Raw genomic sequence first — 25,547 nt, 5'->3', positions numbered from 1 at the left:
TATACTGGTCAGAGAGGCCAAAGATTGACAAAGACTGACTATGCTTATTTTCCAGTTTCTCTGACCTTTTGCCTGTCCATTTTTCTTATATGGCCTGTAGACTGTGTACCATGTTCTTGTAATGTTACTGTTCAGCTCCTTACTAAGCAGGTGGGCCTGAAGGTTGCAACCTGGTACACTCACCAATAAAATCGATCACTAAGCTGGTGCTTTGGTGAAGATCTGGTATGTGTGCTTAAACATTCGTTTTCTGCACTTCAAAAAATGGCCTTTTACTCATTCTTTTCTCTACTGTCCCCTAAAAAGGTGGTACAGTGGAATCTTGGATTACGAGCACAATCCGTTCCGGGAGAATAGTTGTAATCCAAAGCACTCGCATATCAAAGCGAGTTTCCCCATAGAGGTCAATGGAAACTAAACGCTTATTAACCGCGTTACTTGCATTCAGAGGTTCCACTGTATTCTTTATTGGCATTGTTGGCATTTAAGCCTGGCACACTGACAGCTCCGGTCAGAGACGCTGTTCTAATGATCCGTTATTAGTGCAGAGATCTCCCCTGCTTGTTCTTTTGTGCTTTGACAGGGGGGGGGGGGGGGGGGGGGGCGCTGATCGGGAGCCAGATGGCAGCTGGTTTTCCAGCATTTTTGTCAGACAGAAGATGGCCAAACAGCTGGCTTCTGTCGGACCGGCTGCCATACACACGGGCCCAATGTTTTTATTGAACCAGCCGATGTCATTCGACATTTGACTCATCTGTACTAGGCTTACCTCTGTCAGTCCAGTGATAAATTGTAACCAAAGCAATAGACTATAGGCAGTTCCCTTGTATTCATCTGACTCTACCATGTTGCTGCTTTGTAGTCATTTTCACCTCAGCTGATCTTTTAGTCCTTACAGTAGTTGTCTTTTGACCTCCTACCATTAATTTATATACAATTTGATTGTTATTGAATTACAGTACAATATTTATCTCATTTCATTACTGGCTAAATACTTTTTTGATGATTTGAATGCGACAAATTTCTTCACCCATCTGCTTTATAACTTTTTTTGTATGTGTTAATTATTTCTTACTCTATTTTATTGGGTTCCTTTAGTCAGACTTTCTTTGAAATGTCTATGCCCACCCTTACCATTATGCTATCAATATTTTTCATATATTTTTTTTCAGAGGAGCCAAGGGATGCAGTTGAGGCCAAATTGAAAAGCTGCATTAGAAATAATGGCAAGAAATCTCCTTTTAGCCAACATCACTTCTGAGAGGCCGGTGTCTGAGCTGCAGGCCTTATCTTGAATTATTTTTACATTTTTTCCATATTGGCAAGGTGTGCTAAACCTAGAACATTTTTTTAAGTTAGTAGACAGGTTGCATTGCTGCCCCTGTCCATGCACACAACTGTACCACACAAATATTCAGTGACATGCTGTCAAATGAAGACCACCTTGTTGAAGGGTGGCAAGTCAAGACAAACACACATAGTGCAGCTTGAGATCAAGTCTTCATGAGTGTCCCCCATAAAAAGTGGCTTTTTTTTGTGGGGTCACTCTAAAGACAGGAAGAGCCAGGAGAACCCGTGGGGGACCCCAGAAGGGGAGGATTAAGACTACTCTGTGCCAAACCACTGAACAGAATAGGTTATCATGACATGTCTGTTATTTAAAAAAAATGTAAAGTTCACAATCATTTTAAAGTTGCAATTTTTGAAATTTATGATGGGTTTGACAAACATGCAGTAACTGAACCTAGATACAGTGCCTTGCAAAAGCATTCACCCCCCTTGGCTTTTTACCTATTTTGTTACATTACAACCTTTTAATTCAATGTTTTTTTAATCTGAATTATATGTGATGGATCAGAACACAATAGTCTACATTGGTGAAGTAAAATTAGAAAAAAACAAAACACACACATTTATATATATATATATATATATATATATATATATATATATATATATAAAACTATTTTTCAGAAATAAAAAAAAAGATAATTGGCATGTGCGTATGTATTCATCCCCTTTGTTATGAAGCCCATAAAAAGCTCTGGTGCAACCATTTACCTTCAGAAGTCACATAATTAGTGAAATGAGATGTCCACCTGTGTGCAATCTAAGTGTCACATGATCTGTCGTTTCATATAAACACCTTTTTGAAAGGCCCCAGAGGCTGCAACACCTAAGCAAGAGGCACCGCTAACCAAACACTGCAATGAAGACCAAGGAACTCTACAAACAAGTAAGGGACAATGTTACTGAGAAGTACAAGTCAGGGTTAAGTTATAAAAAAAAAGATCCAAACATTTGATGATCCCTAGGAGCGCCATCAAATCTATCATAACCAAATAAAAAGACTATGGCACAAAAGCAAACCTGCCAAGAGAGGCCGCACACCAAAACTCACGGACCGGGCAAGGATGGCATTAATCAGAGAGGCAACACAGAGATCTAAGTTAAACTTGGGGGAACTGCAAAGTTCCACAACAGAGACTGGAGTATCTGTACATAGGACAACAATAAGCCGTACACTCCATAGAATTGGGCTTCATGGCAGAGTGGCCAGAAGAAAGCCATTACTTTTCAGGAAAAGGCAAAATGGGACATTTTGAGTTTGCGAAAAGGCATGTGGGAGACTCCCAAAATGTATGGAGAAAGGTGCTCTGGTTTGATGAGACTAAAATTGAACTTTTTGGCCATCAAAGAAAACGCTATGTCTGGCGCAAACCCAACACATCACCCAAAGAACACCATCCCCATAGTGAAACATGGTGGTGGCAGCATCATGCTGTGGGGATGTTTTTCAGCAGTCGGGACTGGGAAACTGGTCAGAGTTGAGGGAAAGATGGATGGTGCTAAATACAGGGATATTCTTGAGCAAAACTTGTACCACTCTGTGTGTGATTTGAGGCTAGGATGGAGGTTCACCTTCCAGCAGGACAATGACCCCAAACACACTGCTAAAGCAACACGTGAGTGGTTTAAGGGGAAACATGTAAATGAGTTGGAATGGCCTAGTGAAAGCCCAGACCTCAATCCAATAGAAAATCTGTGGTCAGACTTAAAGATTGCTGTTCACAAGCGCAAACCATCCAACTTGAAGGAGCTGGAGCAGTTTTCCAAGGAGGAATGGGCAAAAATCCCATAGAGACTTATCCAAAGCAACTTGGAGCTGTGATAGCTGCAAAATTGGCTCTACAAAGTATGGACTTTAGGGGGTGAATAGTTATGCACATTGAATTTATCTGTTATTTTGTCCTATTTGTTTTCAGCTTCACAATAAAATAACTAAAAAATCTTCAAAAATGTGGGCATGTGCTGTAAATTAAATGATGCAAATCCTCAAACAATCCATGTCAATTCCAGGTTGGTTGTGAGGCAGCAAAACACAAAAAATGGCAAAGAGTGGTGAATACTTTTGCAAGGCACTGTACATTCACTCATTCCTAGTGGTTATATGCACAGCAACCAAAGACATGAGATCTGGAGAAATGGCTAGAACTGCCAACTGTCTAAAATCTATGGGAAGTGCTACAATCCTATCAACAAGTATACTTGTTTAAAAAAATCATAAATACTGAGAGATGACAAATCTCTTATGCCCTGTACACACGGTCAGACTTTCCAGCGGAAAATGTGCGATTGGATCTTGTTGTCGGAAAATCCGATCGTGTGTGGGCTCCATCTGACACACAATGTTTGAGAGCAGGAGCTAAAATTTTCTGACAACAAAATCTGATCGTGTGTAGACAATTCTAACGGACAAAGTGCCACGCATGCTCAGAATAAATTACGAGACAAAAGTTATTGGCTACTGGCCCCTTTATAGTCCCGTTGTACGCGTTCTACGTCACCGCGTTCTGAACGATTGGATTTTCCGACAACTTTGTGCGACCGTGTGTATGCAAGATAAGTTTGGGCCAAAATCCGTCGGAAAAAATCAGATGGATTTTGTCGTCGGAATGTCCGCCCATGTGTAAAGGGCATTACTGTCATGGAAGAGGATAAATCATGTGTTTAGTGCTATCTTTGTAGTTTACATGTTTACTTAGTTACCTTTGTGATTATAACATCTTGCTTAGACTTCCAAAAACGTATTACCCTCTCACACGCATATAGCGCTAAAGGACAAATGACCCATTTCCAAGCCTGTTAGGACAAAAAGCAGTTTGTTATACATATTCAGATGGCATGCTTTGCAATCCATATTAATAAAAAGAGGTTGGGCAAGTTGGAAATGAAAGGGTAGGTAGATGCTGGAGTAATGTTTTTTTTCAACATTTAAAATTTATACATTTTACAGCATAATCCCATCACTAATATACTTACACATTTCCTAGAAAAAAATCCATTAAATCACATGTAGTATAACAGATATTTGTCTAAATTCTTGCTTTAATGCAAATATATATATACATAAGACACAAAATATTGCAGCTCTGTACTCATTAATGCCCAACTAAACGTATCTTAGAAATTCAAGTGTAAGTACCTGAATTTGAGCTTGTATGAGTCTATTGCATTCTACTATACAGCAGAGCTCAGATGGGGGAAGGAGAAGTAGCACAAAGAGCCAGCAGGCTGTGCTTCAGTGGTCATGTGCTAACAAGTAAATGCTGATAGGAGGAATAAAAAAAGTGACAGAGAACTGAGCTCATCAGTCTGCTGCTTCACCTTTTCATTGCCCAGTTACAGGCTGGGGGAGGGACAAAATCTGTGTTACTTTACTGCAACATGAAAAAAGCAGGTATTCTACACTACCAGACAAGTCTGTGCTATGTAGCAGAGTTGTGTAAATCTCAATACTACATGGACAGAAATACAAATACTTTGACGGATGAAACAGCTCCTTTATGGTTTTTTAGCTGTTTGCCTAAAGTTATTCTTTAAAAAAAAGTTGCATAATTTACAAAACCATCCTTCCAAAATTATCTTAAAGCATTATTAAACCTAAAAGCCAACATTTATTTTTATTGCAATTTACCCGTTTTTAAATGTGATGGCTGCATTAGTTTCCTTGTTTAGGTTACCTTTCTTCGATTTTCATTTGGTGATCTGGCCGGTAAGGATGAGCCGAACACCCCACCCCGGTTCCATTCGCACCAGAACCTGTGAACAGGCCTAAACTTCGTGTGAACTTTAGAACCCTATTAAAGTTGATGACACTCGAACGTTCAAAATCCAAAGTGCTAATTTTAAAGGCTAATATGCAAGTTATTGTCTTAAAAAGTGTTTGGGGACCTGGGTCCTGCCCAAGGAGACATGTATCAATGCAAGACATTTTTTTTAAAAACTGCCTTTTTTCGGGAGTAGTGATTTTAATAATGCTTAACGTGAAACAATAAAAGTGTAATATTCCTTTAAATTTCGTACCTGGGGGGTGTCTATAGTATGCCTGTAAAGGGGCGCATGTTTCCCGTGCTTAGCACTTTCCCTGCACAAAGTGTAATTTCTGCAGGAAAAAAAGTAATTTAAAATCACTCGCGGCTATAATGAATTGTCGGCTCCCCGTAATACAGAGAACAGTCGTTGAAAGTCATTGATAAAAAAAAAAGTGTGGGGTTCCCCCAAATTCAATTACCAGGCCCTTCAGGTCTGGTATGGATATTAAGGGGAACCCCGCGTCAAATTTTTTAAAATAATAACGTGGGGTTCCCCCTAAATATCCATTCCAGACCCTTCTCCGAGCACGCAACCTGGCAGGCTGCAGGAAAAGAGGGGGGGATGAGAGAGCACCCCCCTCCTGAACCGTACCAGGCCACATGCACTCAACATTGGGAGGATGCTTTGGGGGTCTAGGACCCCTCAAAGCACCTTGTCACCATGTTGATGAGGACAAGGGCCTCATCCCTTTGTGGGGGTCTGCGGGTGGAGGGCTTATCAGTATCTGGAAGCCCCCTTTAACAAGGGGACCCCCAGATCCCGGCCCCCCATTTGAAATGGTAAGGGGTACAAAAGTACCCCTACCATTTCACAAAGAAAGTGTAAATGAATGTTAAAAAAGACACACACACCATTGAAAAACTCCTTTATTAAAAATAATTTTTTTTTAAAAAAAGATTGATTTTAAAAGAAGAGTGATTTTAAATGACTTTTTTTCCCTGCAGAAATGACACTGTGCAGGGACAGTTCTAAGCACGGGAAACATGCGCCCCTTTACAGGCATACTATAGACATCCCCAGGTACGAAATTTAAAGGAATATTACACTTTTATTGTTTCACTTTAAGCATTATTAAAATCACTGCTCCCGAAAAAACTTTTTTTTGCATTGATACATTTCCCCTGGGGCAGGAACCAGGTCCCCAAACACTTTTTAGGACAGTAACTTGCATATTAGCCTTTAAAATTAGCACTTTAGATTAATCCCATAGACTTGTACAGGGTGTTCCGTGGCTTTTCGAATTTGCCGCGAACACCCCAAATTGTTCACTGTTCGCCGTACAGGCGAACAGGCAATGTTCGAGTCGAACATGAGTTTGACTCAAAATCGAAGCTCATCCCTACTGGCTGGTAAGTCTCCTGTCTTTTGCAAGCTCAAGCTCTCCAGAACAATGTATCAGTTTAACCTTCCTAGCAGTAATCCCGAGTCTGGCTCGGGTTGGGATTTTAATTACAGGAGCGGTAACCCCGAGCCAGACTCGGGATCGCATCGCTCGATGCAGGGGAGGACACAGGGAGAGTTACTCACCTTGTCCCCTGGATCCAGCGATGTCCGCCGCGCTGTGTGATCGAGCTGTCCTCCGCTCGATTCACAGTGCCGAATGCCGCCGAGCTCCGTTCCCTGCGACGTTACGACGCACGGGAGCAGAGAACGGCGGCAAATTCAAAAAAGTAAAAACACACAAAACACACACAGCACTGTAATCTTACAGATTACAGTGCTGTATTAAAAAATACACACCCCCTTTGTCCCTAGTGGTCTGTGCAATGCCCTGCATGCACTTTTATATTATAAATACTGTTTTTTCTGCCTGGAATTTGGAGATTGTCCATAGCAACCAAAACATGTCCCTTTTTCAGTTTTTTTGGGATTTGATTACATTATTGAATAATTTTTATTATTCTTTATTATATTATAAACTTTATCATACCCGGGATGTCCGCTAGACTCTGGTTTGAAGAGATTTCAGAGCGTTATTCCTAATGCCCCGTACACACGAGAGGACTTATGTCCGACAGACTTCCAAAGGAGTTCTGCCGGAGTTCCGACGGAGTTCTGACAGACTTTTCGGCCGAACGGACTTGGCCACACACAATCACACTAAACTCCGACGGATTCGAACGTGATGACGTACGACCCGACTCGAATAAGGAAGTTCATAGCCAGTAGCCAATAGCTGCCCTAGCGTCGGTTTTAGTCCGTCGGAGTAGCACACACACGAGCGAATTTTTCGAAGGGGACCGGGTCCGGCGGGAAAATTTGAAGCATGCTTCATTTCTAAAGTCCGTCAGACTTTAGCGAAGCTAAAGTCCGTTGCAGCCCACACACGATCGGATAGTCTGACGGACTCAGTCCGTCGGAGTTTGGATGTCGAAAAGTCCACTCGTGTGTACGGGGCATAAGAATTACAGGACTACAAAATAAAAGCCAGATTTCCATGCAAAATAATTGTACCGCTTTCAGCACCTTATTCCAGACTGAATCATACCGCCAGGGAGGTTAATGGATGAGACAAGCTTTTATTTATTTAGGTAAAACCTTTATCTCAAAAGGGGAAAAATAAACAGTTTGCTGCAATTGATTATAAAGTGAGTTGGGCCGCGTACACACGGGCGGACTGTTCGCTCAACTTTGTCCGCTGAACAGTGTTTCAGCGGACAGTCCGCCCATGTGTGGGCTTTCAGCGGACAGTTTCAGCGGACAGTTTGACGGACAAAGTCTTTCGGAAATTCCGAAAAACTGTCCGCTGAAACTTTGTTTGAGCGAACAGTCCGCCCGTGTGTAGGCTACTTTCGAAATGAGCAAACTGTTCCCGCTCGGAGGAAAGTCTGCTCATTTCGAGCGCGTGTGAAGGTAGACGGGGCCCGCGACGGAGACGTCGCGGGCTCCGCCGCCTGGAATGGACTTAAAGGGGAACCCCAACGCCGAAAAAAATCGGCGTGGGGGTCCCCCCAAAGTCCACAACAGACCCTTGTCCGAGCACGCTACCCGGCCGGCCAGGAAAGGGGGGCGAGCGAGCGCGCCCCCCCTCCTGAGCCGTACCAGGCCGCGTGCCCTCAACATGGGGGGTGCCTTGGGGAAGGGGGGGCCGCGCGGCCCCCCCACCCCAAAGCACCTTGTCCCCATGTTGATGAGGACAAGGGCCTCTTCCCGACAACCCTGGCCGTTGGTTGTCGGGGTCTGCGGGCGGGGGGCTTATCGGAATCCGGGAGCCCCCTTTAAGAAGGGGGCCCCCGGATACCGGCCCCCCACCCTATGTGAATGAGTATGGGGTACAATGTACCCCTACCCATTCACCTGTAAAATAAAAGTACCCAAAAAAAAAACACAACACACGAGAAAAAATATTTTATTGCACAGCTCCGGGGGTCTTCCGTCTTCGGGGGTCTTCTCGCCGGACTCCTCCGCTATCTTCGTGTAGCTCTTTTGCTAGCGGAGGAGTCCGGCTTTCTTCCTCCCCGCCGCCGGCCTCTTCTCCCGACTTCGGGGTCTTGTCCCCCTCTTCGGTTCTTCTGCCGGGCCACCGCGCCTTCTTGTAGCTCTTTTGCAGGCGGTGGCCCGGTCTTCTGTCGCCGCCGCCTTCCGTTCTTCTGCCGGGCCACCGCGCCTTCTTATAGCTCTTTTGCAGGCGGTGGCCCGGTCTTCTGTCGCCGCTGTCGCCGCCTTCCGTTCTTCTTCTTCTTCTTGTTCTTCTTCTTCTTCTCCAGGAGATGTTGACACGACGCTCTCTCCGGGCCACCGCCTGCAAAAGAGCTACAAGAAGGCGCGGTGGCCCGGCAGAAGAACCGAAGAGGGGGACAAGACCCCCGAAGTCGGGAGAAGAGGCCGGCGGTGGGGAGGAAGAAAGCCGGACTCCTCCGCTAGCAAAAGAGCTACACGAAGATAGCGAAGGAGTCCGGCGAGAAGACCCCCGAAGACGGAAGACCCCCGGAGCTGTGCAATAAAATATTTTTTCTCGTGTGTTGTGTTTTTTTTTGGGTACTTTTATTTTACAGGTGAATGGGTAGGGGTACATTGTACCCCATACTCATTCACATAGGGTGGGGGGCCGGTATCCGGGGGCCCCCTTCTTAAAGGGGGCTCCCGGATTCCGATAAGCCCCCCGCCCGCAGACCCCGACAACCAACGGCCAGGGTTGTCGGGAAGAGGCCCTTGTCCTCATCAACATTGGGACAAGGTGCTTTGGGGTGGGGGGGCCGCGCGGCCCCCCCTTCCCCAAGGCACCCCCCATGTTGAGGGCACGCGGCCTGGTACGGCTCAGGAGGGGGGCGCGCTCGCTCGCCCCCCCTTTCCTGGCCGGCCGGGTAGCGTGCTCGGACAAGGGTCTGTTGTGGACTTTGGGGGAACCCCCACGCCGATTTTTTTCGGCGTTGGGTGTCCCTTTAAGTCCATTCCAGGCGGCGGTGCCCGCGACGTCTCCTTCGCGGGCCCCGCCTACCTGTACACGCGCTCGAAATGGGCGGACTTGCCTCCGCCTTACGTGGGCGAGTCCGTTCATTTCAAAAGTTGAGCGAACTGTTTGGCAAACAGTTCGCTGAAACAGTCCGCTCAAAAAGTGCCGTGTGTGGGCAAGTCCGCTCATGCAAATTTTGAGCGGACTGTTGCGGCAACTGTTTGACGAACAAAGTTTCAGCGAACAGTCCCCGCGTGTGTACGCGGCCTTGGAGTTTGGCTTTCATTTGTTAGTGGTTTAAAATCTGAAAATACATTTAACCCCCCCCCCCCCCCTTCAAGACTGACAATGCTGCTGTCTGCTGTTCTCATTCCTCCAGAGTTGTCTCTTACTAATACAGAAGGTGTGTTACTGGCCAGATCCCCAGGTAAAAAGCAGAAGGAAAAAACTAAAATATTTTATACTTTTTGCTATAATAAATATCGCCTTTTTTTTTTTTTTTATAAAGCTATTTTTCTCAGTTTTTCTGTTGAGTATGGGGAGAGAAGACATAGTGGAAAGGCTTCTTCTGAAATCCACTCTAATCTCCATGGCTTTGAGCATGTTAAGCTCCAGGTTGTTACAAGTGCACAGACATATTCCCTGAGGTGCAGTCATTAGTATAGAACAGTGATGGTGAACCTTGGCACCCCAGATGTTTTGGAACTACATTTCCCATGATGCTCCACCACACTGCAGAGTGCATTAGCATCATGGGAAATATAGTTCCAAAAGATCTGCCAAGGTTCGCCATCACTGGTATAGAGCAAGGGTCTCTAAACTTTTTAACCACATTCAGACTGGAGCATTTTGCTGGCTTAAGACCAGACCACTTTTTGCGATTCGGCACTGTGTCGCTTTAACTGACAATTGCCCGGTCGTGCAACGTGGCTTCCAAACAAAATTGACGTCCTTTTTTTCCCACAAATAGAGCTTTCTTTTGGTGGTATTTGATCACCCCTGTGGTTTTTATTTTTTGCGCTATAAACAAAAATAGAGCTACAATTTTGAAATAACCGCATTATTTTTTACTTTTTGTTATAATAAATATCCCCCAAAAATATATATAAAAAAATTTTTCCCTCAGTTTAGGCCGATACGTATTCTTCTACATAGTTTTGGTAAAAAAATAAATCGCAATAAGCAATTATTGATTGGTTTGCGCAAAAGTTATAGCGTTTACAAAATAAGGGATAGTTTATGGCATTTTTATAAAAAAAAATTTTTTACCAGTAATGGCAGCTATCAGTGATTTTTATTGTGACTGCGACATTATGGCGGACACATCAGACATTTTTGACACATTTTTGAGACCATTTATACAGCAATCAATGCTATACAAATGCATTGATTCTTGTGTAAATGACACTGGCAGTGAAGGGGTTAACCAGGGGGTGGCAGTGTAGGGGTTAAGTGTTCCTAGGGGTGTGTTACTAACTGTGGGGGGCTGGGCTTTGTGTTAGTGAACACTGATCTTTGCTCCAATCACATGGAGCAGAGATCAGCGTCACTTGTTGCTAGGCAGAATGAGGAGATGCTGTTTACGGCATCTCCCCGTTCAGCGACCCCATGAGACGATCGCGGGTATCCCCGTGGCGATCGAGTCCGCGGAACCTGCAACCAGTTCAGGGGGGTCCCGACCGGCACCCGAGTGCGGTGGTGGTGCGCACACGATGGCAGGGCGGCATTTTAAAATGGACGTACCTGTACACCAATATGCCTGCCCGTGCCATTCTGCCGATGTACATTGGCGTGCGCCAGTCGGGAAGTGGTTAAACAAAGCGCTAGCTTATTGTCCTTCCAATTTTAGAGGAGGTCGGACTGTGGCCAGTTCGAGTAGAAAATGTCCTGGCGTCAGAGGGAATATACAATGCCCCATCATTGGTATTATGGGGAGGAATATTGCCCCATCGTTGGTATTAATGGGAGAAATACTAGCACAACATTGGTATCTATGGAGAAATAGTGCCCCATCATTGGTATCAGTGGGAGGAATTACTGCCCCATCATTGGTATCAATGGGAGGAATAGTGCCCCATTGTCTGTGTCAGAGGCAGGAAGTATGCACTACTGTTATGGACAGTGTGTGGGGAAAAATGCCCCAAGGGCCAGATAAAAAAAGAAAAGGGCCACATCTAGCCCCCGGGCTGCAGTTTGGAGACCACTGGTATAGAAGGAAAAGTGTAGTGAGGAGAGCACACATCCTTGGAGAACGTCATTACTAAATGTTCAGTTGTTGTATATAATTTTTCTCAGCTTTACCTGTTGTTTCCGGTGTGTCAAGAAGTTGGTAATCCAATGGCAGGTGGAGCTAGGCACAAAAAGCTGGGTAAGTTTGGAGTTGAGGATTTATAGAGTGACAGTATTGAATGCCAATCTGAAATCCACAAACAGGATCTGTCCATAAATGCCTAGGGAGCAAGATGTTGTAAGATGTAGTGCAGCCCCATGTAGACAGCTGACCAGTTTGCTCTATATGCAAACCGCAGGAGGTCAAACAGGCAACCTGTCATGTCCTTCAGGTGGGTCAACACTAGTGTCTCAAAGGACTTCATGACTACTGATATCAGGGCAATGAGCCCGAAGTCATTTAGTGCTGTGATTGTGGGATTTTTGGGGACAGAAATGAATAGGAGTGTTAGTGGAACTTCAGGCAGATCCTGTTATTTGTTGAATATCTTTGAAGATAAGTTACCCACTGATTACCACATACATCCAGACAGGAGGGTGTTATTCCCCCTGTTGCCCTCCTTTTCCTTTTACCTTGTCATGGGTTACTAAACTCAGACAGCATTCACTTTGCAAAGTGAACAGTCTCTACTCCTTTATGCTGGTCAAGGAGGGAAATAAAAATAAAGCATTGCGAAAACCTCTCATACTTGATGATAAATTGATTGGTCTAAGCCCTTGCACACGCGGTCGGACATTCCGATGGAAAATGTCCAATCGGACCGTTTTGTCGGATAATCCGACCGTGTGTGGGCTCCATCGGACTGTTTCCGTCGGAATATCCAACCGACAAAGTTTTAGAGCTGGGCTATAAAATTTTCCGACAACATGATCCGTCTAGTCTAAATGTAGTCCCGTCGTAACAAAATAATGTCATTACGTTACGAACGATCGGATTTTCCGACAACTTTGTCCGACCGTGTGTATGCAACACCAGTTTCGGACAAAATCCATCTGACGGATTTTGTTGTCGGAATGTCCGACCGTGTGTACAAGGGCTAAGAGTATATATATCACATTACAGTATCTTACAACATATCTTACCCCTGGTTTGTTGCCAGAAAATTGTGGAAAGGGGCATTGTTCCGTTTCTCCCCACTCATTGTAGTGGTCTTTACAATATGAAAGATTATGTTGTAACAAACTTTGCGGAGTCTGTCCACGAACTATCTGCCTAGAGAAATAATAATGAACACTGAATTAGTCATATGGGAACTGATAAATAACTAAAAGCTAAAATGATGCCATAAAAAACATTTCTTCTGGTTATACAGCATTTTGGTATTCATTAAGTTGAAAACTTTATTTTTTAGTGAAACATTCGTCTTGAAACATTTCAGTAAATGCATTACTATGAATAATCTTGTGTATAGATACAGAATATTCTTTTCAATTTTTATACACCTGGCAAGATGAATAAATAATATAACATCTATGTTAGTTTTCAGTTTTACTGAATTTTGCAAAAGATAAACACATCATTTATAGCAGAGTTTATGCATTGCTCAGACTCTTTATTGTATTAAAATGGTTAAAGCTAAACTCCAACTTTCTTTTCACTAGAAGTAAATGGAATGATCAGCCCCAGCATAGATTATACTGCTGAACCATGTTGCTCTGTTGTCTGTAGGTCTCCTGATATTCTGGGCTTTAGTTGTGGCATTGTACCATGTGACAGTCTGTATAATCTAATGCAGTGGTCTCCAAACTGCAGCCCGGGGGGCCATATGCGGCCCTTTGCTTACTTGTATCTGGCCCTTGGGGCATTATCCGCCCCCCACTGTCAGCAACAGTGGGGCATAGTTCCTGCCACTGACACCTGCAATGGGACACTATTCCTCCCATTGATGCCAATGATGGGGCATTATTCCTCCCACTAACACCAATGATGGGGCACTATTCCTCCCATGAACACAAATGATGGTGCAGTAATTCCTCTCACTGACGCCAATGATGGTGCACTATTCCTTCCACTGACACCAATGATGGTGCACTATTCTTCCCACTGACACCAATGATGGGGCACTAATTCCTCCCAATGACTCCAATGATGGGGCAGTAATTCCTCCCACTGACACCAATGATGGGGCACTATTCCTCCCACTAACACCAATGATGGGGCACTATTCCTCACATGAACACCAATGATGGGGCAGTAATTCTTCCAACTGACACCAATGATGGTGCACTATTCCTCCCACTGACACCAATGATGGTGCACTATTCCTCCCACTGACCTCAATAATGGTGGACTATTCCTCCCACTGATACCAATGATGGGGCACTAATTCCTCCCACTGACACCAATGATGTGACAGTAATTCCTCCCACTGACACCAGTGATGGGGCAGTAATTCCTCCCACTGATACCAATGATGGGGCAGTAATTTTTCACATTTACACCAATGATGGGGCACTATTCCTCCCACTGACACATGAACACCAATGATGGGGCAGTAATTCTTCCAACTGACACCAATGATGGTGCACTATTCCTCCCGCTGACACCAATGATGGTGCACTATTCCTCCCACTGACCTCAATAATGGTGGACTATTCCTCCCACTGATACCAATGATGGGGCACTAATTACTCCCACTGACACCAATGATGTGACAGTAATTCCTCCCACTGACACCAGTGATGGGGCAGTAATTCCTCCCACTGATACCAATGATGGGGCAGTAATTTTTCACATTTACACCAATGATGGGGCACTATTCCTCCCACTGACACATACAGTGGGTTACTGTTCCTACCGCAATAACAAAAATGGGGCATTGTTCACTCCCACTGGTGCCATGACATTTTTATTCCCGCTTGCCACAGTCCGGCCCCCCTAAAGTTTGAAGGAGCGTAAACTGGCCCTTTGTTTAGAAAGTTTGGAGACCCCTGGTCTAATGTAGACAGAATGCCTTCCATTTCCTGCTTCTCTAGCCTAAAACACACCCCTCTGTAGTCTTTGAGGCTTCCTTCACAGTTCTGAGGGTGGGTGGGATGGAAAAAAAAGGCCCAACCCCCCAAGTCCCACCTCACAGATCCCAGCATTATTCAAAAAAGCCCTGGTTCACGCAGCACCACATGAAAGTCACTTGACTACCAGTGGCACTATCACTATCACACAGAAAAGGCGTGCTTTTTCTTGCAGATTGCCCTGCATTCGGAAACTCGCAGATGTGAAGGAATAGTAACCCAAACATGACGTGCATTGCCACGTGTATTCGAAATGCACAGCAAAGCACCGAATTTCTGTGCGGGTTGACACTCATTTGGAAATATGCGGATGTGAATACAGCCTATATGGTAACACAAGCATTACACACATTGCTACACGTTTCCAAAACACATGGTCAACACATGGCAAAGCATGTGTTTTCTTGCGGCTTGCTGTGCATTTGGAAACATGTGGATGTGAACGAATGATAATCCAAGCGCACTGTACGTTTTCTAAAGGCACAAAAAAGCATACATTTTCTTGCGGGTAGCTGTGCATTTGGAAACATGCAGATGTGAATGCATGGTCATGCAAGCACCATGATGCAGGTTGCTTTGCATTTTTGAAAAGCATGGCATTGTGTGCATTTTCTGGTGGGTTGCCATGCATTCAAAACGTGCAGATGCAAAAGAAATGTAATACAAGCCTGCCGTGTGCTTTCTTGTGGATTTCCGTGCATTTGGAAATGTGCAGATGTGAACGAATGGTAACACAAACATGCTGCATGTTGCCATTTGTTTTTGAAAAGCATGACAAGCATGCTGAGCATTTTTTGATATGCATTGCAAAGCGTGTGTTTTTTTTTTTTTTATTGCTGGTTGCTGTACGCTCAAAAAAACCTGCAGATGCAAACAAATGGTAATGCAAGCGAGCCACACATTGTCATGCATTTTCAAAGCGCTCACCAAAGTGTACTTTTACTTGTGAGTTGCCTGCATTTGGAAAAAAGAAGATGCGAACAAATGGTAACATAAGTATGATGCGTGTTGCCATGTATTTTCAAAATATGCGGCAAAGTGCGTGTTTTGTGTGGGTTGTCATGCATGCGCTGCTATGCGTTTTTGAAATGCACAACAAAGTGCATGTTTTCTGTATTCATTGCAATGCACAAATGCAGCCTAAATGATAATGCAAGCCTGACATACATTGCTGCTCATTTTCAAAACACAAGCCAAAGCGCTCATTTTCTTTTTGTGGGTTGCTGTGCATTTGGAAACAGGCAGATGCAAACGAATGGTAACGCAAATGTGATGCACAGTGCCACATATTTTTGGAACAAATGGCAAAGCGTGTGTTTTCTTGCAGGTTGTCATGCGTTCAGAAACACACAGATGAGAATGCAGCCTAAATAGAAAGTGTAACGTGCATTGACACACATTTTAGAAAGGCATTACAAAGCGTGTGTTTTCTGTGTGGGTTGCCATGCATTTAGAAGCACGCAGATGTGAACCCAGCCTGGCACCGTGAGAGCCATTCGTGTTTGGTTGGTGTTGCCATTTTTTCTGTGCAGGTTGCATGAGCAGGCATGCATCAGTGCCCTCTCGGCAAGCGGCGGTAGGAGAAGAGGAGGATCGGGTTTGCTCTCTGCAAAACCATTACACAATGCAGGGAAGTAGAACATGTTTGTTATTAAAAAAAAATAAAAATAGCTTTTAGAATTTCACTTTCTGACTAAAGTTCCACTTCCTGCTTCTTCCCTCTTCACTGCAGAGAGGAATAGAGTGTGGGTGGGGATAACACAATTATATTCCTCCCCCAATCACCACCCACATGAAGGCCCAGAAACACCCATAGTGATCCTTAGACACGCCCACATCAGCTCCTACAGCTGCTACAAGTGACTCCCATAGCCTGCCCTGAAACTACAGAGGCTCAAAGGATGATGGGACATGTAGTATCAGGACTGGCAAAGCAAGGAAACAGGAAGTCAGAACTTCTGGAGGAGTGACATCACAGTCACAGAAACCTGCTGTAGGTTAGTACACACACACGAACACGCACACACTGATATTGGGGCTGTGATTCATTTACATGCACAATACATCTGTTTTGGAGAGAAAGCTGGAGTTCTTCTTTAAAGACCTTGTAAGTATATTTTGTACTCTGTGTCACTATTTCCTGTCCCTGAGTGGAAATATCTACAAAATGAGGGGCATTCTTCTCTTAGCCCTTGTACACACGGTTGGATATTCCAACAACAAAATCCGTCGGATTTTGTCCGAAAACTGGTGTTGCATACACACGGTCGGACAAAGTTGTCGGAAAATCTGATCGTTCATAACGTGATGACGTTATTTCGTTACGACGGGACTACGTTCAGGCTAGTAGCCAATAGCTTTGGTCTTGTAATTTGATCTGAGCATGGGTGTCCGATCGGAATTCTCTACAAACGATCGGACAAAGTCCGATCGGATCATGTTGTCGGAAAATTTTATAGCCCAGCTCTAAAACTTTGTCGGTCGGATATTCGGACGGAAACAGTCTGATGGAGCCCACACACGGTCAGGTTATCCGACAACACGGTCCGATCGGACATTTTCTGTCGGAATGTTCGACCGTGTGTACAAGGGCTTAGACAGTTGTCTTTCAAACAGGTGAGATTTCCTATCATCTTCTGTTCTTCTGACAACTGTAAAAGTTTGGATTGCCCATCATTTTTTGTCTTGGTTACCACAATCGCCAGGACAAATAGAGAGATTGAATCTACTCAGCAACGCCATAAACAGAAATAAAAAAAAATTGAAAGGAGTTCTAATCTTTTCCTACTTGATCCAAAACAAAAAACACTTTAACCTAAAAATATCCTAATTCTGGTATATACACAACATGTTGATGTGAGTTTCTTGCATTATACACAGCAAATTAAAGTAGAGCTCTACCCAAAAGGGCAAGCTCTGCTCATTTGCCTCCTGGTGTTGACACTCCCACTTCCAGCAGACTTCGCTGCAGTGAACTCATCCGGAAGTTTGCCCCCCCTCCCCCGCCACCGGGCCATTCACAAAGTGCAGCGCGCTTTGCACATGTACAGAAGGGAACCGCCTGTGAAGCCTCAAAACTTTACTGTCGATTTCCCTGTGGTTTTCCCTCACCTAAGATGGTGGCTGCGGCAGCACCTGAGAGGCGATTGAAAAATTGGCCCGGGTGAAGGCACTGCTGGATTCATGGACAGGTAAGTGTCCTAATATTAAAATTCAGCAGCTACAGTATTTGTAGCTGCTGACTTTTCTTCTTTTCTGAAGGAGCCTGGAGCTCTGCTTTAAAAACAATATATGGTTGATTTTACAGTTTGATATCCATCAATAGAGTCATAATACAGTTGTTTACAGACATTGCTGCCATTAATAAAGCTAATATGGGTTGCAATTATGTGATAATCTTTTACGGATGATCAGCAAAAAGAATAGGAATACCAATGTAAGAGGCATGAATTTCAAGATTATGTTATGCATTCTATAAGGGAAAACTAAAAAAAAAATAGATTTTGCAATGATAACAATGTCGTCATTGTCATACATTCAGTTAAAATCTACATATTGAATGCACCTATTTATCCATTAATATCATCATCGTGATCATCATCTCCTTTTGTTATACTCTATTTTACAATTAAACATTTTCCAAAGTTTATATCAATGATGTACTCTGAAAAAATAATTATACATACTTTGTTTAATATGATACCACATTATTTTTTTCTATACCGTATATATTTTTGAGGGAAACACACTCAAAACAAACCATTTTAAATATTAATATTATAAAACAGAAATATAAATACTTTTAGAACAGTATACACTGAAACAATATAAAAGAATATGGTTTGTAAATTAGACCAGAGCTAGCAGACAGTTAAAGAGATTCTCAACTGCCATGTAGAAGCTCTCCATTTTTGTAAGATGAATGCTACCCTTTGAACAGCAACTATTACTTATACTTTGACCCTGGAAAAACAGCTCAGAGGCTGTGGGAAAATATGGGACTTCTTGCCTTTTTTAAAACCATGTTAACCCACTGAAAATAATAATTTTCTAAGGCCAAAGCTATGTTGACTAAAATGTTAAGGTGCAACAAGCAGTCCAGCAGTAATGGACATGCTTTCTTGGAAAACAGCTAAACCACAGATTTGCAAATCCCCTTGTTTGCCAATTGGTAGATCAACATTTCACATTTATTCAGGGCAATTTGTCTTAGCCCTTGTACACACGGTCGGAGATTCCGACAACAAAATCCGTCGGATTTTATCCCGACGGATCTTGTCCGAAACTGTTGCATACACACGGTCGGACAAAGTTGTCGGAAAATCCGATCGTTCAGAACGTGATGACGTAATTTCGTTACGATGGGACTACGTTCAGGCTAGTAGCCAATAGCTTTGATGTAGGAATTTGATCTGAGCATGCGTGGCACTTGGTCCGATCGGAATTCTCTACACATGATCGGAGTATGTCCGATCGGACCAGTTTGTCGGAAAATATTTCCAGCAAGTTGGAAAATTTGGTCTGACGGATATTCCGACGGAAACAGTCCGATGCATACCACACACAGTCGGATTATCGGACAAAACAGTCCGATAGGACACATTCCGACGGATTCTCTGACTGTGTGTACAAGGGCTTAGAACCTATTTATGCTTTATTTATTATTTTATTAATTACAGGTATTTGTATAGCATTGTGCACCAAGCAGTCCAGCAGTAACGGACATGCTTTCTTAGAAAACAGCTAACCCACAGATTTCCAAGTACCCTTGTTTGTTTGCCAATCGGTAGAGCAACATTTCGCATTTATTCAGGACAAGTTGTTTTAGAACCTATTTTTGTTTTAGTTATTACTTTATTCATTACAGGTACTTATATAGCATTGTCAGTTTATGAAGTGCTTTACATAACCTAAGGCAGTGATTCTCAACCAGGGTTCTGTGGAACCCTAGGGTTCCTCCAGAGGTTGCTAGGGGTTCCTTCAGCATTGGGCAATTTCTGCCTCTCAGATAAGTTCCCACTGACACCATTGATCTTTTTAACTACCTGTAAGGAGGTAATGCTTCCCAATGACCACAAGTGTAAGGACCATTCTTCCCACTGACCATCACACTAATGTATCATGAGTTGTAGATTTCTAATTTTTAGAAGGGGTTCCCCCAAGACCAGAGAACTATTTCAAGGGTTCCTCTGTGTTGAAAACGTTGAGAAAGGCTGACCTAAGGTAAGAACAACAAAATGCCCCCTTTCCTTTTTAAGCGAGAGCAAGGAAGAACAGGAAGAAACAGGAAGAAAAAGCAAAATATAAGTCCAACTATTGTTCGTTGAGAACGAGAAGAAATTAGTACAAGAGTATAACCTATTTGCTATTACCAGGCCATATAAATATTGTAACGGATACAACAAAAGCAATATGTTCTGACGTTTAAAATGGGAAACCAAAGGAAGATATAATCTAAACTAAATGCAAAAAAAAACAACAAATTTTTCAAAACTGCAATCAGCATACTATATTTAAGAAAAATAATAATTACACATAAGACACCCTTTAAAATTCCGCTGGCATGCAACACCGAAAGTGTCGATACTTGCTCCTGATTCATGTACATATCAGACAGGTAAATACATTTTTCTGTGTCTATGTGAGGCATTGCCATAAATGATGAAGTGAAAGCTATAATCTGGGGGCCATCATTCATTGTTAAAGCATGGGAAGTTTTTAAAACATCACCTATGGACAATTTTGAGTAGTGTCGTTTAGCTGCCATTTTTAGGGTATACAAAATTTAGCTTTACATGTTTTGTATATATTTACTTGACACAACCCTATCTTTTTTTTATTTTTGCAAAAAATAAATTGTATTATATACTGTATATAATATACACACTGTAATATATAATATTATTATGTAGGAGGTCATCCTGTTTGCATTTGGTGTTCCCCCTTCATCTATGACTACAGGGCAGTGGATCCAGCCACCATCAAGTAACCCCCTAATGTTGTAAAGCGCTGCGTAAACTGTCAGGGCTATATAAAACCTGTATAATAATAATAATAATAATAATAATAATAATAATAAGTAACAGAGGTTCTTTGCTGCTCTATCTCAAGGAGCATTTTATGCTCCTTCTTGGGTGGTTGCAGTGGTAAGAAAAACTAAATATATATATATTATATATATATATATATATATATATATATATATATAAAAAGATTAAAAAAAGAAACAATTTCATGATAATATGTTTTGCCTGTAAACTGGATTTTTTTTAATGATTACGATGTGAATATCAGCCATTTTAACACTTTTGGCAACTCCTTCATCTTTTAGGTTGTAAAATAAAGTAGCTCAAAAAGCAGAAAAGCTTTGCAACCTAACAGCAGAATTCTAAGCTCAACGGCAATCAATTACATCTCTTCAATTGCTAAGGATTATTGAATTGCTTTACAGTGCAAGTTTAGAATGTTTTATGCAACTCTTCCTCCTTTACTCCAAACTCTCACAGACAGACCAAATACTGTTTAACCAATACATGACTAGCCACTGCAGTTAAATGGCTATTAGGGGGGCCTGTAAATCCTAAAGAACATTTATGAAGAGCTTTGCTTTTATAGCGGATGCTCACATGAGATTCGCTCTCAATACCTGTTTTATTCAAGCTGTAATTAGACAGAGCACCTTACAGGCCAAATGCACAGAGCCAACCAGAGTGGTTCTGTGCCTTTTGATCATTGTGAACCAACAAGTCAGGAAAGAGAAAGAAAGAAAGATCCCAGTTAAGTAACTTTTCTTGGTGTTCTTTACCAGCACTGAAAGGAAAAGCAGCTGAGTGGAAAGTTGTGGGTTTTAAACTGCCACTGACCATGGTTGTGGGATTTTTTTTTTTAATGAATGAACACCAACGATTGGGGTATGGGTGCTGTGTGTGTTTAGTGGGGGGGGGGGGGGGGGTGGTAAGATGACCCTAGCCCCCAATGATTGGAGAGAGGGAGTTTTTCTGCTACTAATTATAATGCTTTTGGGGCACATAGCAATGACCACTTTGTACATGAATACAGTCAGCCTATAATTTTAAGCCAGGAAACAACTGTAATCATTATCTATTAGACATGAAAATATATTTGATTCAAATTTATTAGAAAAAAAAAGTAAATGTAATTAATACAAATTGTTTTGTTTAGCATTTTTTCTTATATAGTAAAAAAAAAAAAATAGTTAATAAATACCACCAAAATTAAACTAACGCTATCTCAAAAATGATGTTACATTTTATTTTTATTGAGCATTTTCTTGGGTACAACAACAAACTTTGAAGGGATTGTATGTGCACAAACATTAGCTAATACAAACACTTAAGTATAATCAATATTCTCTAAGACTTGTTAGCCAATCCCTTAAGGGTACAGGAGCAAGAAAAATCTCAATATTGTTAACCAACAAAGAATGAGAGAAACCAAAAAGAAGCCTAGAATCAGCAATAGTGGCCAGAAGACATTTCAGTTCTAGAGTGCCCATCATCAGTTGCTACTGTAGCTTAGCTCCCTTGTGTCAGATGAATCCTTTCCAATTGCCCTCCTGTGGTAAAGTGAAACTATTCCGGCACATCCCTCCAATTATGATAATGTTGGGCAGGAGAAAGATAGGGGGAGAGAAAAAAAAAGAAGGGGGGGAAAGGGGGGGTGGAACAGGGGTTAGAACGCTTGCCTAAAAGATAGGGCCTGTAAGGTGTCAAAAGTAAGTTGGATCCAGAGCGGGCAGGGAGAGGGGGTGTGACTATCACCAGCTACCCTCTCCCTCTACCATTAGTTTTCTGTAAGCAGTGTGGCATTATTCCTTATAAGTAAGGGGTCCTACGCAGGGTTGAGCAATAAGATTATTATAAGTAAATTATGGTACCCCTTGGGTGAGTTCCTTAAATCGTAGTGAGTTTTTAAACGATTTTCAGGGTCCCCATATGGCCGTGAATTTGTCAGTTTTGTCTAAGGAAATATGGATCAGCTCTTCCATTTCTGCTATCCAGTTAATTCGCTGAACCCATTCCGCTATTGAGGATGGGGATGTCGATCTCCAATGCACTGGTACACACATTCTGGCTGCGTTCACCAAGTGCATTGCAACCGATTTATAGTAGCGTTTTTTAGGAATGTTCGACAGATGCAGTAGATATTGTGCTGGTGAGATGTCCAGCTTAAGTGAAGATATTTCTTTTATGCTTTCATGCACTTTGAGCCAGAATGGTTGCAACTCTGGACAGTCCCACCAAATATGGATGAGCGTACCTTTTTCCTTACCGCAACGCCAACACCGTTCAGATACTGAGGGATAGTACTTGTGCAATAGGTCTGGGGTCCTGTACCAGCGTGAGCTTAATTTGTACCCGTTGTTAAATTTATTTGGGTACACTATTGTTTGGCCAAGTAATTATACATAACACTATCGCAGCACTGAAAAAAGAAAAATCACCTGGAAACAAATAACATGCTGGTCTGGAAGTGGTTAACCTCAAGGAGATTTCATTTATGTCACCCCATGCATTGTTCAAAAGTACATAATTAGGACCAGTATAAAGTTTCAATATCCTTAATTATTCACATTTCAGGCACCACCTTGTAATAATATAAGCAAAATTGCTAGAATTTGTATGCTTACCCTGCACCATGTATAACAAGTCCAATGAAGAAAACAATGGATAGGTTGTGGGTATACCAGAAAACTTCATAGCATGACCTTTTTATGGTCTCTGTGGATGAGGTTATAATTAACACAAGCGCCAATGTGATTATAAAGCCAGTGATCCCAGCCAATGTAACAATAGTTTCTTTTGTTATGCTCTAGAATACAATAATAAATACATAGAATAAAAAGACATTAGTATGTTATTGGCAAAATTTACAAAGCCTAAGTGTTAAGAAAACCAACGTAACAAATATGTCACAAATGATCACTGTGCTTATTTTTTGCTGCTGCTGGTTTATAAAAACTGAAGGAATTATTACAAGTGTTCAGTAAAACTTGTGTTATTGTCATCATTGACTTATGTGAAAATCTCCATTACCTTACTCTTCTTCAGATGATCCTTAAAATTTGTCCTGCATGTTCAAATATAAGAGCCCTCTCACACTGAGGCGTTTTTTTTTCAAGCTTGTTGGCGCTAAAAAAAAGGGCCTGAAAAGCTTACGAAAGCCTATTGCCATTAGAATCAAAGAATTCTTTCACACTGGGGTGGTGCACTGGCAGGGAGGTGAAAACTCCTGCTCGTTTGGAGCGCTAAAAAAAGCACCTCAAAAGCGCCCCTCTCCATTGAAATAAATGGGAAGCACCTCAAAAGCACCTTAAAAGCGCCTCGAAATGGTTCTTGAAGTCGTTTTGAGTCAAGTGACCTTCAAAAAAAAGCACACTGCTAACACCTCAAAAGCGATTGAAAAGTGCTGCAAAAGCACCTCAAAAGTGTGTTTTATGGGCAGTTTTCAAGCGCCTCAGTGTGAAAGGGCTCTAATGCCGCGTACACACAACCGGACTTTTTGACAGCAAAGGCCCGATGGAACTAATCCATCGGACAATTTGATTGTGTGTGGGCTCCATCGGACCTTTGCTGTCCAAGAATCTGACGACTTTAGAAATAGAACATGTTTCAAATTTTTTGCCCAGTTCCTATCGAGAAATCCGTTCATGTGTATGCTAGTCTGACAGACAAAAACCGACGCTAGGGCAGCTATTGGCTATGAACTTCCTTATTCTAGTCCGGTCGTACATCATCAAGTTAGAATACGCCAGACTTTGGTGTGATTGTTGTGTCCAAGTCCGTTCATTCGGAAAGTCTGCCGGAGCTGAAAGTCCGCTGGGAAGACCGTCGGACCTAGTCCATCGAAAAGTCTGGTCGTGTGTACGCGGCATTAGGGTCACTTTAAGATGTATTATTAAGACAAGCACCAAACAATTCCAGTTCAAGTCTTTTAGCTTTCCAGTGTTTCTGAAGAAATAGACCTATATCCACACCTTTTCTCTCATTTTGCTTTCCTTATGGATGGAAGGGAACTTCTTTGAGTGTTGCTCTAACCTTACAAACACCACTTATGATTTATGAAGCTTGCTGAACTTTTTTCTCTGCCTGCAACACAACTGCAAGACAGTACTTACAATGGGCAGTTCGAATTATGTTAGCATAATTACATTCTATTTCTTCTTTAGTCGCTTTAGCCCCAGAAGATTTTACCCCCTTCCTGACCAGAGCACTTTTTGCGATTCTGCACTGCGTCGCTTTAACTGGCAATTGCGCGGCTGAGCAACGTTACACCAAAACAAAATTGACGTCCTTTTTTTCCCATAAATAGAGCTTTCTTTTGGTGGTATTTACTCACCTCTATGGTTTTTATTTTTTGAGCTATAAACAAAACAATTTTGAAAAAACATTATTTTTGACTTTTTGCTATAATAAATACCCCCCAAAAAAATATATATAAAAAAAATGTTTTTTCCTCAGTTTAGGCCGATATGTATTCTTCTATGTATTTTTGGTAAAAAAAAAAAAAAAAATCGCAATAGGCGTATATTGATTGGTTTGCAAAAAAGTTATAGTGTCTACAAAATAGAGGATAGATTTATGGCATTTTTATTATTTTTTAATTTTTTGCAGTAATGGCGTCAATCTGCGATTTTTATCGTGACTGCGACATTATGGCGGACACATCGGACACTTTTGACACTATTTTGGGAACATTGTCATTTATACAGCGATCAGTGCTATAAAATTGCACT

At 42.3% G+C, this 25,547-nt stretch overlaps 1 protein-coding gene across 1 annotated transcript in view; it reads right to left on the bottom strand.

The window, feature by feature from the left end:
• Positions 1-25,547, bottom strand: part of NOX3 (NADPH oxidase 3) — a 66,239-nt gene that overhangs the window by 22,492 nt on the left and 18,200 nt on the right. The window contains exons 5-7 of the mRNA XM_077486250.1: positions 23,442-23,623; positions 12,863-12,992; positions 4,051-4,143 (exon numbers count right to left, since the gene is read on the bottom strand). Coding sequence (XP_077342376.1) covers positions 4,051-4,143; positions 12,863-12,992; positions 23,442-23,623 — 405 coding nt within the window. The remainder of the gene's footprint in view (positions 1-4,050; positions 4,144-12,862; positions 12,993-23,441; positions 23,624-25,547) is intronic.

The sequence above is a fragment of the Lithobates pipiens genome, unplaced genomic scaffold (genome assembly GCF_037356315.1).
Source record: "Lithobates pipiens isolate NorthernLeopardFrog02 unplaced genomic scaffold, aLitPip1_a1.2 Scaffold_18, whole genome shotgun sequence".
NCBI lineage: Eukaryota > Metazoa > Chordata > Amphibia > Anura > Ranidae > Lithobates > Lithobates pipiens.
Note: the sequence above shows the minus strand (reverse complement) of the source record. Positions and strands in the feature narration are given on the sequence as shown.